Consider the following 17,287-nt stretch of genomic DNA (forward strand, 5'->3'; position numbering starts at 1 on the left):
TACTCTTAAGAACGTGATCACCATTTTCCCAGAATGAAGCTTGAAATCATCTTTTCTTTATTCTCATCCATCCTCTACATAATCAGTTGTGAACCTTCAGAACTCTTTGTTTGAAGATCCTCTCACATATTTCCTTTCAATATTCGCTATCGCTCCTTATGAGCGGACACCTGGCTTTCCTCTCCTCTGCACTCCATGACGACTAAGGCAGACTGGAGCATAATGCCACCTTGACACCCATCTCGAACTCCTTCTCGGGCCCCCAGACTCCTGGACGGTACCACATTGCTTAAGTAGACCTCAAGGCCCTCCACAATCCAGGGACAAGCTGCCCTTCTCTCTCTGTTCTCCCCACTGTCCTCAATCTGTACTGAGAATATCCATGCTGACACCAAGCCTCAGGGGACCCTGCCCTCCATCTCGGGAATGCCTTCCCTTCTCTCTTGATAAGCCCTTTCCAGGGTCAGCCATTGCGCACCGGCTCGGGCAGAGCACTCCCCTGCCTCACACTCCCACTCCACACCCGCGCACCTAGGCTGCGCCTCTCACCTGGTCTGCAGGATTCTGTAAGACAGCGCTCGGCACGGGGCTCTACCCCTGCTCCACAGGCGGAAGCACACTGTAGAGCTCAGCTCTACCTTATACAAAAGGGAGTCACTAATCCCGGAAGCTGCAGAGATAAAACAAACCTTCTCATCCTTTGGGGGCCGACCCCGCTTCCGGGGACTCTGCTCTTGGGCTCTTTTCAGAGGGGATTTGGAGCCTCGCTCTGAAGAGCCTGAAGACACCCTCTTCTTTCCTTCTCCCACGTTCTTCTTCACCTTCCCTTCAGACAGGCTAAGCTTGCGCTTCTCATCACCTGAGTTTGGCCTACTTCTCTCCTCACTGGAATTACGCCGATTCTTGTCATCAGCAGAATTGTGGGATGATGTCTGAAAGTTTAATAATAATAATGATAACCACCACAACAGCTGCTGCTGCCAGCGCACCACCACGTATGTGCCCTGCACACTGCCACGGGTACTCTGTGAGTGTTATCCTCACGATAACCCTATGAAATAGGTTCTGCTGTCATCCCTACTGACATTTGGGGAAGCAGATTAAAAAAAAAAAAGTACTTGTTCAGGGTCCCCAATCTAGGAGATGGGATTTAAACCCAGGCAGTGTCTACGTCCCAGAGGTGGTGCTCCTAATCTCTGTGCTTAGGGAGAAACGGCCTGTGCTGTACTCAAAAGCAGAGATACTTCTCCTGGGTCCAAGCAACCTTCCTAAAATCAACAACCTATTCCAGAAAGGTTAGCTGCATGCACGGAACTTCAAGCTGATTAGCAAAACACTGATACCTTAGAATTGAAGTAGTTCTCTCCATTGGCATTTCATAAGAATAGAGTTTTGGGCCTGGGTGACATTTAATCTGTTAGTTACTATACAAAAAATAACCGGTTTGATGTTGGCACAAATTGAAAACTGCAGTCTCTCACCTGGTCTTTCCCTTTGGCTCTCCTGAGGAACTCTTCCACGGCATCCACAGCTTGCTGGAATCGTTTACCCTTGTTAATCTTTATCATTTCCTCTTTGTGAGCATGATATGGCTTTAGCTGTTCCACTTTGATCCAGGCACTAGCAGAAAACAAACATAGAAAGGGTATGATCCATTTCCCATATGCCTCATCAGAGTAGAATGCAAATATCCGTTTGGTTTAATTGGATTTTGCAACAGGCCTGACATTTTTTCAAAACATGCTAGCAACCACCCCAAACTCTTGAGCCTAAAGAATATTTTCTTGAAACAAGTCAGGCAGAACAACAGCCTCCACAAATCAGAACATTCCTCAAGTGAAATCACTGTGTTGCAGGCTATTTATTTCCACTCTGGCTGACCAGCCTCCAGTGCCGAACCACACGCACCCTGCCACATGCTGAGGGTAAAAGAAATCTGGATAGACTCTCCCATTCTGACCACACGGCACAAATGGCCACACGTGGATCCTTGGGAACCAGGGCACCTGGAAGCATTATAAATGATGGCAGCATTACTGTGCAAGCAAACACCTGCAGCCTGTCAACGATCTGAATTATATTTATGATCTGTCAATCAACCAAGAGTCAGGGATGTTACTAGGACTAAAGAAATGCAACACCTTCTAAAATTTGCTGCTCTTATAGATATTTGCAGCCACCGAGCCTATATTTGTTCATAAATGATGGTTACCATGGCTACCAAACCACACAAAACATGGAACACAGTTTGGAATGAGGGCAGCAGTCACAGAAGGAAGCCTTTAAAAACAAGATTCTTCTTGAGATTAAAGGTAGAAGAACATACTCCTCTGATATTTAATTTTTAACTTTTATCATCATCAATGTGTAACACATGAAAATGACAAAGCAGTCAGTCATCAATTTTGGACTATCTGGCCCATCATACTAACGTAAACGAATCTGATGCAGCTGGCTTTCTGCGGCTTCCCTAAATGACATTCAGCTTACAGAATCCAAATATAAAAGAATTTTATAGGCTTGGCAAGTTATCAGTTAATGTACATGTTTTATCCGGTAATACTCACAGGTTTCATAGCATAACCTTTACAAAAAGAGGGTCAGGTTAAGGATATAGAAACTGAGCTATCTCACTAACTTAAGGTTGTTTCCTTTAGAGAAAGCTAGAGAATATTTTCTTATATAACAAGACTAAGTGCTAACCTTTGTACATAAGAATAATGCTACCAAACTACTACAGGTTACCTGTACTTTGAGTGTTGAGCTAGCAGTATGATGATGGGTCTGAACAAATATGACACCCCTGGGGACCCTCTGCCCACAAATGCCAGGCAGCAAACCAGGATGAGGCATGTCATCTATGGCTAAAGGTAATGATGAACAGGGGTTGGGGGTTGGGAGAGGGGGACAGGAGCTGGTCTCTCTGGCACAGAGCTCCAACCAGAGGTGTTAAACAGACACCTTTCCAGAGACCACCCCATCTTAAAAGTTAGAAATTCAACATGAGAGCGCTAATGAGTCCATCCATAGGGAAGAAAAGTGGAATGAAATTTCAACCCCATGTGTTCTGGCAAGTGTATCAGTGAACTGATTCCCCTGCCCCTCCTCGCATTTACAGGGACTCTAAGGACACACCAGAGCAATCAGAGGCAAAGCCAGCCCAGCCCGCTAAACTGGTGAAGCTGCCATATAACTGGTGGCTATGAGACCACAGCCAGTGTCGGGAATGAAGCTTAAAGAACCATGACACTTAGGACTGGTCTCTTCCTTCTAGCATCTTCAGGTCAGAAGCTGAGACTCGCATAAGTTCCCAGTATAAGACCAACGGGGAAGTTTTTACGGAGCCTCTTGAGTTGGGACAACTAACTCCACTAATCACTAATCCCACCACCCCCATACTGCTGTGGCCATGCCTGCCTCCCACCTCCAGCCTCACATTAACCCTGATTCAGAGGGAATGGAAAGGCAAGGATATCTGTGGCAGAAGCCCCAAGAAATCAACATCGATTTTTTGGTTGAAGCATTTTAAATGGATTGCTGATTTCTGCCAGAAGGAACAATACCGTCAAAACTCACCCTAAAGACAGGCATTTGAGATACTAAAATGAAATTTTTGAAATGTTAAAATGGTCTGTAAATGAAATGTCAGTATAAATAGGACTTTAAGATGGTAAATGCAAGAAATGTTAATCTATTTAAGAAATCAACTTATTGTCAGAGAAGCATTCTGTTACATCAGAAAAACAGTCAATAAAAAAAACAGCTCACCAGAGCCTGAGGAGGATTACATCTTGAAAGCAAACAAAACTTAAATCACTTTGGCCATCTCAATAAATTGTTTTCTCCAAAGGCTATATTGCAAAACCCTCTGTCTTCTTAAAGAGATACGCTTTTCAGCTGGAGCTTCAATAATGCCGTGGCACACCAGCCAGGCCAGGCATGCAACTGGTGCTCAATAAATAATCACTGGGTAAAAGATGCCTTCCAGGCAAGTTCAGGGGGGCTGGACTGCTGACCAGTGGGTTAAAAGAATGCTCTGTTCTATAAGACTTTGGTGTTTGTTTTGGGGTTTTTGTTATTGTTGGTTTTTAAAGTGACTGTTCTGCTTCTTTCCTTGATGTAAGCTGTAACTTGTGGCTTTCCTCATACCATCCTCCCAAGGCCCAGATAGAGCTGTACCTTTTCAGCCCAATTTGCTGTGGCCTGGGAAGTCACAGAAATCAAACTTACTCAAGTTGTGTGTAAAGTACAAGGCTTTGCTTTTATGTACAAGGGAGTTAATTACACATTGTTTATGGTAGTAAATGCATGAAAACAAGCTAAGTGGCAATCACTGAAGCCATCATGAAAGAAATGGAAGGTCCCAAAAGATATATTTGGCTGAGTGGAAACCAAGAGGAGGGGCAGAGTGTGCAGTGTGCTAGCACTCGTACAAGGACAAGGAAAAGGGAGCATGTGACTTCCCGAGTATGCACTGCTACCTCTGAAAGGACACACCATAAGAAACTAGTCTAACTGAGTAGCTAAGGGATGGGGATGAATAAAATTTCACTGATTATAACTTGATTTTTTGGTGGGAGGTAGGAGAGAAACCATGAACCTGTATTATCTTAAAAAAACAAAAAAACCCCAACAAAGCAATACTAAAGGCTTCTGCCATAGAACATGGACTATTCCAACTGCCAGAGGGTTTCCCCTCATGACTTCTTGGTTTGCAGGTTTGCTCTGGTGGGCAGCTCCTGCCTGGCTGCTGATGTAACTGCACCTGTAAAACAGTCAAGAGCAGCAAACTTACCCGGGTGTCTAGATATACTTCCTACAAAGTCTCTTCATTTGCAAACTCATAACTGCCACTAAGCCACTCTTGGATTACTCTACTCAAAACGAATTAAAAACCCTGCATTTTCAAAAACTTTCACACTTCTAATCTGCTTTCCCCTTAAATGAAAATCATACATGTATATATCATATTAAAGATGTCAGTCTATGAGTAACCTCAAAATAGCCTCGCATAGGTGTCTTAGCCTTTTGCACAGACACAGTGATCTGGGCTGAAGCTTTGAAGGAGAGGGAAAGAGGGAGAGGGATGGGGGGAGGAGAGGGAGAGGAGGGGGAGGGAAGAGGGGGAGAGGGATAATGAGAACACACAGAAGCAGAGTCCAAAGGCGGAACAAAGGGTCAGAAGATGTGGGTTTGCTTCTCCATCTCCACTTGGTGAGGAGAACTTAGTAAACAATTTCTATGCCTGCCTTTTTTAAAAAAAAACATCAAAAGAGGTTGAAGATTACTGAGGTGTTACAGGTCCAAGTCTAAGCTCTTCAGAAATAAAGGCACCACAAAAAAACAGAAAATAATGAAGCACTTCTCAGTTAATTTTAAGCAACCATTATCTTACAGACATCAGCAAAGACTTGCAGATAAGACAGATTTAGAAGATTTTGTTTCCAGAACTTAAAAGCATCCCCATATGCTGGATGAGGCTTTCAGGTTGTGCTGCCTATGTCAACATGGCCAGCCACTCTTCAGGGGCCGGATTCCACAGTTCTGCTGCCTGACGTCTGCTCCGCAGAGGGAGTCTCCAGTAGGGCAGGAGCTGCTGCTGGGAGTGGAGCGTCTGCTCCATGCTCGCCTGGAGGGCTATGGCCCAGGGACACTGTTGTCTCAGGCAAACATCCCAACAGTGGCCCTCACCGTCCGCTTGGCTCAACTCTCCATTACACGGCACTGGATGTAGGAAAGTGGGTCAGTCAGGTGCCAGGTGAAAAGAAAAAGGGATGCTCTTGGGGTTCTAACCTGCTATGCTTCTAATTATCAACCACAGTTGATTTTTCGAGAACAGTTACTTTTAGTACTTTAGTACTGACTCAGACACTTCACACCCCACCAGACCTGTCCCACCTTACATTGGCTTGATGTAAAAAGTACCTCAAGCTGGGATCCTGGACATCTTATCACTTAAATCCATAGACCTCTGGCCTCTCAGTTTGTTCATTTGTGAAAAATAAGAACCAGGACGAACCTATCCATTTCCTGACAGGGCTGCTATGAGGGTCAGATGTGAAGACTGCTATGGAAACTCTTAGGTAGTCATTTGCAATCTACACATTTTTGCCCACAGTATTCTCCAGATTGGTCTGTTTCTGTTGGCTTCTGAGCACCTGCAAACTACCATTCTGCCATACACAGCCACTGATGAGACTTCTACACCCTAAGCTCTGTCTCTACTTTGATAGGCAACCACCACTGATCAGACCTGCCCAAGGTGAACCTGCACACACTTGATAGCTAATCTTTGGTGTGGTCACCTGGTAGAGCCAGCAAAGTTATGCTGAAGTTATTTTTCCCTTTGTATTTCCGTGAAAATAGTTCTTAACGTAATTGTGGGCAATTCTGTCTTGGCCATCTGGCTTGGAGAGTTGAATGCAGCCACCTTATTACGTCCTTCTGTCACCAGGGACGCCTGATTAGGAAGGTTTGGGATATAAACACAATTTGTTAGATGTTTTGGCAGAGGAAGGGAGAGAGAAAAATTAGGTTTCTAAAAGGTTAGACTCACCGTGTATCTTGTCATAGGGAGTTACCCTTTTTACTCCTTAATAAAGGTCTTGCTAATATAAAAACATCGTAACTACATATATGTTTTCCCTAAGTGTGTCAGTTTTGAAACTGCACATCTCCGACCAAATGTTATAATCCTCAGGAATACAGGAATAGCCCCACTGGGTCAGACCTATCCACCCAGGTGAGGGTCCAGTAACCAATGGAGCCCGCATCCAGAACCATCCACCCCCCACCACGTCAAGTAAGATGAGGCAGAGTCTGGATTCTACTATAGCCACTTATGGCCTTCCCCTCACAAATTAGTTCTCACCCCTAAAAAATCCACTTGCAATCCCTGTCTCCATCACCTCTTAAATGCCCATTTCATATAGTGCTCCTTATATTTGTCCTCAACACAGTCATACAACACTCCTCATCGAACTCCTTAAGGCCATTCACTGTTTCATAAATTCTGATTGTGCTCTTTTCTTGGCATTTGCTTTTCCATATTAAAGAGTCCTACTCTTCTGTCTGATTTGGTTCCCTTTTGTGAATCTTGACTAGCTCTACTGGATCTCTTTGATGGCATGAACTGAACTGCTCACAGTATTCCTGGTTAAGGCACAGTACAGTTTTACATAAAGGTGGAATGAGCTGGGCACACTGTAATCCCGTAATCCTAACAACTCAGGAGGCTGAGGAGGGAGGATCACTTGAGGCCAGGAGTTGAAGACCAGCCTGGAAAATGCAGTGAGACCCCATCTCTTAAAAAAATAAAATAAAACACTAGCCAGGCATAGAGGCTGAGGCAGGAGGATCACTTGAGCCCAGTAATTTCAGGCTGCAGTGAGCTATGATCGTGCCACTGCACTCTAGCCTGGGCAACACAGACCCTTGTATCTTAAAAAAAAAGGTAGAATGATGTATTGCCTTGTGTTCAAAGCCTTTTTGGTAAAAAGAGCATACCTGGCTGACATCCTTGGGAATCTTCAACTCTCAGATTTCTTTCTTTTCAAATACAAGCACACACACTCGCTCTCCCTCTTTCATGGGCAGAGTCTATGTCTGTCTCTCTTGAGTTTCATTTTCTTAAAGGCACCTGCTTCTTACCAGCTCTTTCCCTCTCTTATAACATCTATGCCCTGACCGCATGTTTGTTGAACATGTGCTGTATGCCAAACCACATTCTACATCAGTGACGCTACTTTTCCCTTCTAACTCTGAGGTAGGGGTATTATCCCTGTATGTGGAGGAGGACACGGGCTGAGAACGGTGAAACAGCTTGCCCAGATCACAGAGCAGGTAGAATCAGTATCTGATGCACATCAGGCCAGTAACCAATCCAGAGGACTCTTTCCTTGAAGTAATCTGCTGCCACCAGCCAATCTGGAGACCTTACTTTAGATAACAGAAAGATACTAAATAAAATCTGCCTTGGCCCTAATCACTAAGGAAGTGTTCCTCCTTTAGAGAACTGCTATAGGTCCCAACCGTTTGTTTCCTTTCTCTAAGTTAACTGCCTACCCACAAAAAGATAACGTATTAGTCCCATAGTGACTTAATTTTTAAATAGTTTTTCATGCGGAACTCCATCAAATGAGTTTAAAAGGTAAAAGATATTCTATCTAGCAGTTGCCTTGCATCCACTTGCTTACAATCCCCTAAAGAACTTTAGTCAGTTAGTTAGAAATCTTATCATCACCACCAGCACCACTATTAGGTTATTTTTGTGTTCAGTCAGCACATCATCATTGGCTTCACTTGTTTGCCTGGGTTGAACACTGAAATTCACTCACTCCAAGTTTCTGTGTCCTATTTCTAGTACTTATACACAAGGATGACAGTTTATTCATCTAGCCTTTCAGCATTTAAAGTAAAATTATAAGGAAACAATGACTTTCAGGCCCACAGTAACCAGAGTTCCCATTTTTGTTTCAGAGTTGTGTGATTCTTTATTAGCCAACCAAGTTTTGGCCAACCATATTGCCTCTGTTACTCCCAAGCACAAGTTGCCCCAGGTAGGGAGCCCCTTTCTTGCCATGACACACGGAGCTGAATGCCCAGTTGCTCATAGTACCCTCATGCCTGGAATGCCCTTATTGTTCCTGCCCATCCAAATTCTATTCTATCTGAATCCAGAGCTGAACTCAAATCCCATCTCTTCCATTAGCCTTCTTGGACCTCATTGTTCTCCACTGGCCTCTTCCTCTTCTAGAATCCTTTAATAATTACCTACATCATTCATTCCACACATAATCCCTTCTGAAATGCTTACATCTTGTCACTTAGGCAGGGACCACAACATCCACTTTTCTGGGAGTTCCCTTCAGTGTCAAGCAATGAAAAGTGTGGACACACAATCAGCACTTGTTTCATGCACAGGACAATCTTCCTTATGGAATCCATGGCATTACAAGAACATCCCCTCTTCCAGCGGCTCTGACTCTCAAAGCTCCAGGCCAGTGACTGCTCTGAGATATTGCCACCATAGGGCTGCTAAGTTGGCCTGTGACAGAGAATTGCAGCAGGGTGTATCTGTATTGTGAATGTAGACATGCTATGCAAACACTAAACCAGGAAGAGCACTCTAATGTATAAACTCCTGAACGGATGAACAACACTGCGTATAACATATTGCCTTCTAAAAACAAATATTTTAACCATCAGTACTAGATTTACTAGAAAAGTCACAGACATTTTTTCAAACCTAAAGCTACATTTGCCTATAAGAATCATAACTAGAAATACAACTACTTAAACCAATCTAGCTAGACCCAGGTAAATCAACTTGATGAAAAAGCTAAACAAATCACCAGAAACTCAGGTTAACACACCCACATTCTTCCCCTCAGTGTGACTTCTTATATGGCCTTATGTCAGGTCAAAACACTTGTGATTAATGGTACTAGTTTCCTCAACTTTAGGACAGATCTGGTAATAAAGCTTTACTATTACTAGCTCTACTAGAGGCAAATCCTCTAGTTTTACAAAAGAGGACAGAATGACTTTCATTAAGATAAATAAAATTTTAGTTTTCACTGTATGCCTCATGAATGAACCATAATGACATACAGCATTAAAAGAGAATCAAACATAGCTCTCTGAAAAGGAACTGCCTATGGAGTTGGGTAAAGAAAGATGTCAGAAACTATCTCAATGTGATTATTATATTTAGAAGGTGATGAACTCTAGTTCTTACCTGACTGATAGAGGACCCAGGACAGTTGCCCAGGACAACTTTTGAAAGAAACTGTACCTTTATTTAGGTAAGAAACCAGAATGATATGCCGTTCTTACACACTACAAGACGATTAAACTGAGGCTCCCTAGAATATTCCCAAAGCAGCTCAGACTCGGGGTAACACCCAAACAAAGGCAAAGTGAAACTCTTGGTGAGTACTACTCACTGATCTTCTGTTCCGAAAAATTTCACAAAGAAGCATTTCTTTCCACGCGGTTTCTTCAAGTCCTTAGGTGGATTAACAATCTAGAGAATAAAAGGGGGGAAAAAGGGGTTGATGGCAACATAGCAGCCTGCTAGAATGTAATTTTCCATAGCGCTAAATTGGTAAGAAAAAAACGAAACAAAAGAATTACGTACAAAAAAGGACCCAGGACCTAGTACTTGCCCAAACCTAGCACTTTCCTACTGAGATGTGTGGCAATGTGCAAATATTTTAGTTCTCTACATTTAATAGGTAGCACAGTACTCAGTAGACACAATGGCCCTGTTTTACAAGCAGTTAATACTAAGATCAACATCATTTCTCCGACAGTGTGACCCTGTCATTACTGAAGAAATGCAGAGGACACTTCAAAATACTTCTTGTTCAGGAAGAGTTGAGACAGGTAATAGTGAAAATAAAGGATAACTGAGCACGGAAAATAACCATATTGCAAATAGTGTAAAGACATTTCCTGGGCTCCTAGCAATATAAAAACAGAACATTTGGAAAGCTATGGTAGCTTTCACCTCATGCAAAATCTGGAATGCCAACTTCTGCAAAGATGCACTGGAGCAGCACATATGGTAACATGGAAAAAAGAGTTAAACTTAGTTGGGACAAAAATACTTTGGCTTTTCACTAACCTACATTTAGATTTCTCTCTTCCTGGAGAATTTATTTTTTTCTTCTTTTGTCAGATTTAAGCATAAAGCCAAATTCAAATTAGAATTGATTTCTGGGGTTAAAAAATGGCAAACCTCTGATTCAAGAAATAAAGATGTACTGCAGATTAAAGATCTGGTTTACAGTGTATTATCTTTTCTAAAATAACTGACATTACAGAAAAGAAAATTCTAAGTATTATTTGAATGGGCCCAGGTTAACTCAGTGCTAGAAATTGAGGGGAATGCATGTTATATTCCCCACCTCCTCAAACTCAACTTCAGGTAGCTTCCTTTAGCAGCAAGACACTCACCTTTCCTGGCCAAGGAGGATACCGGCCCAGTTTTCCCCTAGAGAAAACACAAAGAGTCACCACTTGCCCTGGAAAAGCCAGTCCATCGCCTTCAACCCACTCAATACGCAATTTATTTTTCTAAATCTCTTCTGGCACCCTCCAGTGCCAGAACAAAAGCTGGCAAACAGTTCTTAATCTGGCTTGCACAGCTGGTCCCAAGACTCTAAGAAATAGAATGCATTTCCATTTCTTCAAATGCATACGTATGTGCATAACTTATGTGCATTCTTCTGTAGACAAGGAATACAGAACAACCAAATGGTCAAGAGTCACTTGTCTAAAGCTTTGCCATGACGGGGGCGGGGAGTTTCTCTGTAAACACAGACTTCCCTTTACAAAGTCTGGTATAATTCAACAGGAGACCAGCCCGGCTTTGACAAATGCTAATACAAGCCTCCCTCTGGGAGGAGTAACAAGCTACGCAGCTCGAAAAAGGCGGCGACAGTCAGTCTTGGTTCCAGTGGTTGTCTGGGACACAGAAGCAGACCACGAGAGGCACCCAAGGCGGCACTGGTCACGGCCAAACCATGAGTTGCAAAGGAGAAGTCCCCTCTCCGTTTCTTCACGGGACAGCGCCAAGCAGTCCGGTTTAGACACCCCCGGCCGAGCCGCCCGCACAGGTCGGTTCCATCGTTTACAAAGATTTTGACGGACTTGCCCTAGCGAGATGGCCCGCGGGTTCCCCGGCTCTCCTGCTTTCCAGGAAGCCCCAGCAAGACCCCGGGACCTGGCGTCCGCGGAAGCCAGGCAGCACCGGGAGTTTCCCTTCGCAGGGGCCACCGGGGTCTGAGCCCCGAGGGCAGCCCTCCCTCGGGCGGCCTCATAGTCCGGGCCCGCCGTGGCCACCCTCGGCCTCAGTCCCCCAGGGCTGGACTGCCCCTTCCGCCCGGCGTCGCTCGCAAGAGCCGGCACCTTGTGTTCCCCTCATTCCGCGGCCTGGAGCGCACAGAGACAGCTCTGGGGCTGCCCGCTAGCCCCGCGCCCAGGAGGCAGCTCCCCGGGGCGTTTCTGTTAGCCCGGCCCCCTGGACTCACCACACCAAGTCGCCGAGCCGCAGACTCACAGCCGCCATCTTACCACCCAACCACCGCCGACGCACAGGCCGCCGGGAACATCAGGTCGCCCCGGCACCGCCCATTGGAGTGCGCCCGGCCACGTGACGGGGGCCGGCTGTCATCGGCCCCGCCGCTGCTCTGACGTCACCGCGCTCGGCCGAGCTCATTGGCCGGCTGAGCGGCACGTGACGCGGGCGCCGCGGTGTCCGCGCGCCGGAGCGCTGAGATTCCCGGCTCCTTCCCCCTCCCTCCGGCTCGTGACAACGGAGAGCCCGCGGTCTGAGGCGGCGGTGGCGACGGTGCGGCCAGCCGAGCGCCAGAGGGAGCCGGCCTTGCGGCCCGTCCCGCTCCTGGGCCTTGGACTCAGTCCCCCACCCCTTCGGCGCTTCCGTTACGGCCGTTGGTCCGGCAAGGGCCCCGGGGCCATTCCCGAGCTCGAGGTTCCTGCTGGCCCCGTCGCTGCGCCCGGTAGCTGCCCGGACGGACCTCGGCGCGGCCTGGAAGTCAGCGTCCGCCCGAGCCTGGGGTCCCGCGCCCGGCGGGCTCTGCTCGGCCGCTCGCAGCCCGGGAGGCCCGGGTGTCTACGCTCGTCCGTCCCGCCGCCTGGGTTCTTTGGAGAGCTCTTCTCGACGGCCGGCTTTCGGAGGCGGCGTCCGAGCGTCGGGTCCCGCGCGGCAAGTTCTCCCAGGGCGCTCGGTGGCCGCCTCACCGTTGTGCCCTGAGTTGCTTCGCGGACGCCGAGTTGGCATTTCTCCGCTTCCTCCTGGGCCGGCGCGCGGCGCCGCTGACGAGGCTCCCCCGGGCCATGGGCCGCGGCACCGGCCGGCCGCCCGCCCGGAGGCATGGCTCGGGAGCTGGCCGCTAGTTGTGCCGCAGCCCGGGATCCCGGGTCGGTATGAGGACCGCCGCGGGGGGACGTCTGCGGCCCGCGTCGGCGCTCGGGACAAAGGTGCGTGTCGTGATCGGGACAGGGTTCTCTTGTTAGCCTTGCTGCGGTTTTCACTTTAGAAGAAGTTGTGACAACAGGAAGACAGATGCCAAGCATAATTTGGGTACCTTAAAACGGAAGCATTAACTGGGAACTAACTGCAGCTGAGCACAGTCACTGCCCTAACTTCGGTAGACCGGGTAGAAACAAAATTTTACAGAAAAATCTCAGTGCAAGTTGCAGACTCCAACGTGTCTAAGTCAAAGGTAAGAGTCAACGCCTGCTTGAAAAGGTGGCGGGTCCACACGCATTTCCTGGAGGCTTTGGGTCCTACCAGTGCCTTTGGTTGTAAGTTTTTGTTTTTAAGCGTACTGGCTTGTCCCGCAGCCTCGTTTTTTTTTTTTGTTTTGGAGACCGCTTTCCCTGCAGTACTATGAATTAGCTAAAGGTACTGTTATTTACTCCGTGTTTGTGTTTTTAAGACAAAGTGGTGATTTTTAAAGTGTATTTAAGGCTATGAGAAATAATAAAATTCAACATGTCACTAATTTAAAAATTCTTAATTGTTAAGGAATGGAAGGATATTTTAATGACTTAATAAGAAATGACTCTGAAGTCACCATTGCACTGAACCTAGAGACATTCCTGTTAAAGTCAGGAACGTGGCAAAGAATATACTGTCTAATATTCTCTTGAAAGTTCTAGCCAATGCAATAAGACATGAAACAAAAACAAATATAATTTTTCAGAAAAAGGAAGAGAAAATTCTCATTCTTGTGGATGATAGGACTGCCTATTTTGCGGGAAAAAAGAGGAAACCGTTAATATGTAAGAATTCAGTAAAGTGGCTCTCTCTGGGAAAAAAAGGAAAGACTTCAGTAAAGGGACTAATTATAAACACACATAATTTAGTTTTTCTGTTTCGCCAGTAACCAGTTTGAAAATATGGTTAAAAGAATGTATTTATAATAACAAAATATACAATTCTGGAAATAACCTGAAATACAAAGGAGGCTAGCATTTTCTCAGTAACATCAGTTGAGGTTTAAGAGGAATGTTTCTGTGTGTAGAATGCTATACTTAGAATAACGTGCAGCTCATTAATGTGGTGTTTTTAAATACTGAGCTATGGCCGGGTGTGGTGAATAACAGTGCAACTCATTAATGTTGAGTTTTTAAATACTTAACTATGGCCCAGTGCTGTGACTCACGCCTGTAATCCTAGCACTCTGGGAGGCTGAGGCAGCAGGATCTCTTGAGCTTAGGAGTTCAAGACCAGCTTGAGCAAGAGTGAGACACCTGTCTGTACTAAAAATAGAAAAAATTAGCTGGATGTGGTGGTGCACACCTGTAGTCCCAGCAATTTGGGAGGCTTGAGGCAGGAGGATCGCTTGAGCCCAGGAGTTTGAGGTTGCTGCGAGCTAGGCTGACACCATGGCACTGTAGCCCGGGCAATAGAGCAAGACTCTGTCTCAAAACAAAACAAAACAAAAAACTCAGAATTAAATACTTAGCTATTTTTAAGTCTTTTAAGTTTTACTCACAAATCTTGTTTTATTACAAATCTAAGAATGTTTATATAAAAACACAAATACTTGAACTTTGACAAATTAAGGCACAGTTTAACAGATTAAATTCCCTTAATTCTTTTTACAAAACGAATTAAAGTTTCTTAAATGTTTTAAACTGCATTTAAAACTGTATGTTTTTGATTCTCTCAAATATTTCAAACTTCTAAAGAGGTGAATATATAAGCCTAATAGTAAAATATTTCCAAGGACTTAAGCAACCCTTGTAAGTCTAATAAATGTGTAAATGTAAGGTTTCTTTTAAAAATGCCAACACTTTTGAACTTAATTACATTTTCTTAAGCATTTTGGATTAAAATTGTAGGTCTGACATGTCATTCTTTAATATATTGGATTGTCTTAAACAGCTTAGTAACAGCAGCACATTATGATGATGATGACAAAACAACCCAAAATCTAACTTATAAGTGTTAATATATTAAAGGGTTGATTTACTTTATCCTCTAGTCCTGTTTGTATACCTTGTCAGGCTTGCAAAGTCACTTACACAGTTGAGAGGAGCAGTTTTAGCGTTTAGGTGGATTGAAGTTGTAGTCGCTAAAACTTGGACTGAGATAAAGTTACATTTTTAAATTACTGCCTAGACATGGACACTAGGACCCGGTTGCCACTTCCAGGATGACCTTCCTACATCCCTTGGTTAACTTGTCTGATTCCCTTCTTATAGGGAGACTGTGCCTGCTTTATCAGTGGCACACCTGTAATCCTCCAGCTGGGATTTATTTTTACAACCCAGTGTATCACAAGTGTCCCGAGGGCCTTAAAAGTTTCTTTTAGGGGAATCTCAACATCTTGGTCCATGTTGGTCGATGGTCTTTTGCATTGCCAGCCTGCTTTACTGCTAATCACTTTGCTGCTTGATTAGAATTATTTTAACTCTTCATTTTTAGATACTTTGTTCTTTGATCTTATAGATTGCAATTTTATGTCATAATGGGAAGAATGAATATTGGATATATGCAAACACATCTACATATATATGGATATATATGATATATACAAATTTTCCTGAATTCGTATTTGTAATTTATTTACAATTAAAATACAGTGAGCTTTTTTGGGGAACCTGCCAAAATAATAAATAAGCTGGAATAGCCAAGTATTATTTTAAAAAGAATAGTAAAGGTGAACTTTTAATTTGAGATATTAAAATATACCATAAAACTTTTCAAAACGGTGCAGTACTGGTTGAAGAATCTCTGAATACTGGATTAATATAACAGATGGATTTCAGAAATAGACTTTAGATATCTACCATGTTACTATATGATATATGCCAAATCAGCAGGTGAAAGGATTATTTAGTGATTGCTGGAAGAGACCAAATTAGAGCCTCTCCTCACACCTTATAGCATAGTAAATTCAAGTAGGATTAAAGAGTTAACTGTGAAAAATGTATCTGTAAAAGACCGTATAGGTAAATTCTTTTATAAGATCTGGTTGGAGAAGAGCATTCTGGGCATAAAAGAAATGAGAAGAGTCATAGGGAAAAGAGCCTAATTTTGACTGCATCAAAAGTTAACATTTCTTTCATCATACCTCATTCTAAGCAAAGTTAATAGTAAATAGCAAAACAGGAAAAAGACTTATAAAAGATATGTTAGAAATTATATGTTTATAATGTCATAACCTATATATTAATATAATATCAATAGCCCTTACAAGTCAATAAGAAAATCACAACATATTCTACCATTCCCTGATTGCTGGGCATTCAGGTTGCTTCCATCATTTTTTTTTCTACAAACAAGGCTGCAGTGAATATCCTTATTTATTGATATGATAGAAAGTTCACACTAGAGTGTGCTTTTTTTTTTTTTTTTTTTGAGACAGGGTCTCACTTTGTTGCCTGGGCTAGAGTGAGTGCCGTGGCGTCAGCCTAGCTCACAGCAACCTCAAACTCCTGGGCTGAAGCGATCCTCCTGCCTCAGCCTCTCGAGTAGCTGGGACTACAGGCATGCGCCACCATGCTGGGCTAATTTTTTCGATACATATATTAGTTGTCCAGATGATTTATTTCTATTTTTAGTAGAGACGGGGTCTCGCTCAGGCTGGTCTCGAACTCCTGACCTCGAGCGATCTACCTGCCTCGGCCTCCCAGAGGGCTAAGATTACAGGCGTGAGCCACCGTGCCTGGCCTTTTTTTTTTTTTTTTTTTTTTTTTTTTTTGAGGCAGTGTCCCGCTAGAATGCCGTGGCATCAGCCTAGCTCACAGCAACCTCAAACTCCTGAGCTCAAGCAATCCTTCTGCCTCGGCCTCCCAAGTAGCTGGGACTACAGGCATGTGCCACCATGCCTGGCTAATTTTTTCTATATGTTTTTAGTTGTCCAGCTAATTTCTTTCTATTTTTTACTAAAGAAGGGAGTCTTGCTCTTGCTCAGGCTGGTCTCGAACTCCTGACCTCGAGTGATCTTCCCACCTCAGCCTCCCAGAATGCTAGTATTACAGGTGTGAGCCACAGTGCTCGGCTTAGAATGTGCTTTTAAAAGTAGAACACAAAATTATACATGAAGCACACACAAAATATATGCATGTGGTGTGTATTTGCATATTTATATTCTGTAAATATTTGAAATTCTGGGATTCAAATTCTTTGACCGTTCCCAAGTGACTTTGAAGGTCTTTGGCATGTAATAATTTGTTACTTTGCCAAGGCCGGTGTTTGCTGGTGGGAGGAGGGTGCTCAGGAGCTCGTAACTTTGTTCGGAAG

At 44.3% G+C, this 17,287-nt stretch overlaps 2 protein-coding genes across 10 annotated transcripts in view; one reads left to right on the forward strand and one right to left on the reverse strand.

Moving 5' to 3' along the window:
- GLYR1 (glyoxylate reductase 1 homolog) overlaps positions 1-12,199 on the reverse strand; it is a 31,597-nt gene extending 19,398 nt beyond the window's left edge. For 2 of the 6 annotated variants that reach the window (XM_045542521.1, XM_045542520.1), the window contains exons 1-4: positions 12,039-12,115; positions 10,963-10,999; positions 9,948-10,027; positions 1,482-1,620 (exon numbers count right to left, since the gene is read on the reverse strand). In XM_045542521.1, coding sequence (XP_045398477.1) covers positions 1,482-1,620; positions 9,948-10,027; positions 10,963-10,999; positions 12,039-12,076 — 294 coding nt within the window. In that variant the 5' untranslated portion in view covers positions 12,077-12,115. Of the gene's footprint in view, positions 1-689; positions 933-1,481; positions 1,621-9,947; positions 10,028-10,962; positions 11,000-12,038 lie in introns of all 6 variants that reach the window. The other 4 variants (XM_045542517.1, XM_045542518.1, XM_045542516.1 and 1 more) reach the window with 4 other exon arrangements.
- A 723-nt stretch (positions 12,200-12,922) lies between these two features.
- The window catches only part of UBN1 (ubinuclein 1), a 32,210-nt gene continuing 27,845 nt past the window's right edge, over positions 12,923-17,287 (forward strand). For 3 of the 4 annotated variants that reach the window (XM_045542527.1, XM_045542529.1, XM_045542530.1), the window contains exon 1: positions 12,923-13,008. The gene's annotated coding sequence lies outside the window, so the exon portion shown is untranslated. Of the gene's footprint in view, positions 13,009-13,179; positions 13,336-17,287 lie in introns of those variants that run through there. The other variant, XM_045542528.1, reaches the window with a different exon arrangement.

This window comes from Lemur catta, chromosome 2 (assembly GCF_020740605.2).
Source record: "Lemur catta isolate mLemCat1 chromosome 2, mLemCat1.pri, whole genome shotgun sequence".
NCBI classification, from domain to species: Eukaryota; Metazoa; Chordata; class Mammalia; order Primates; family Lemuridae; genus Lemur; species Lemur catta.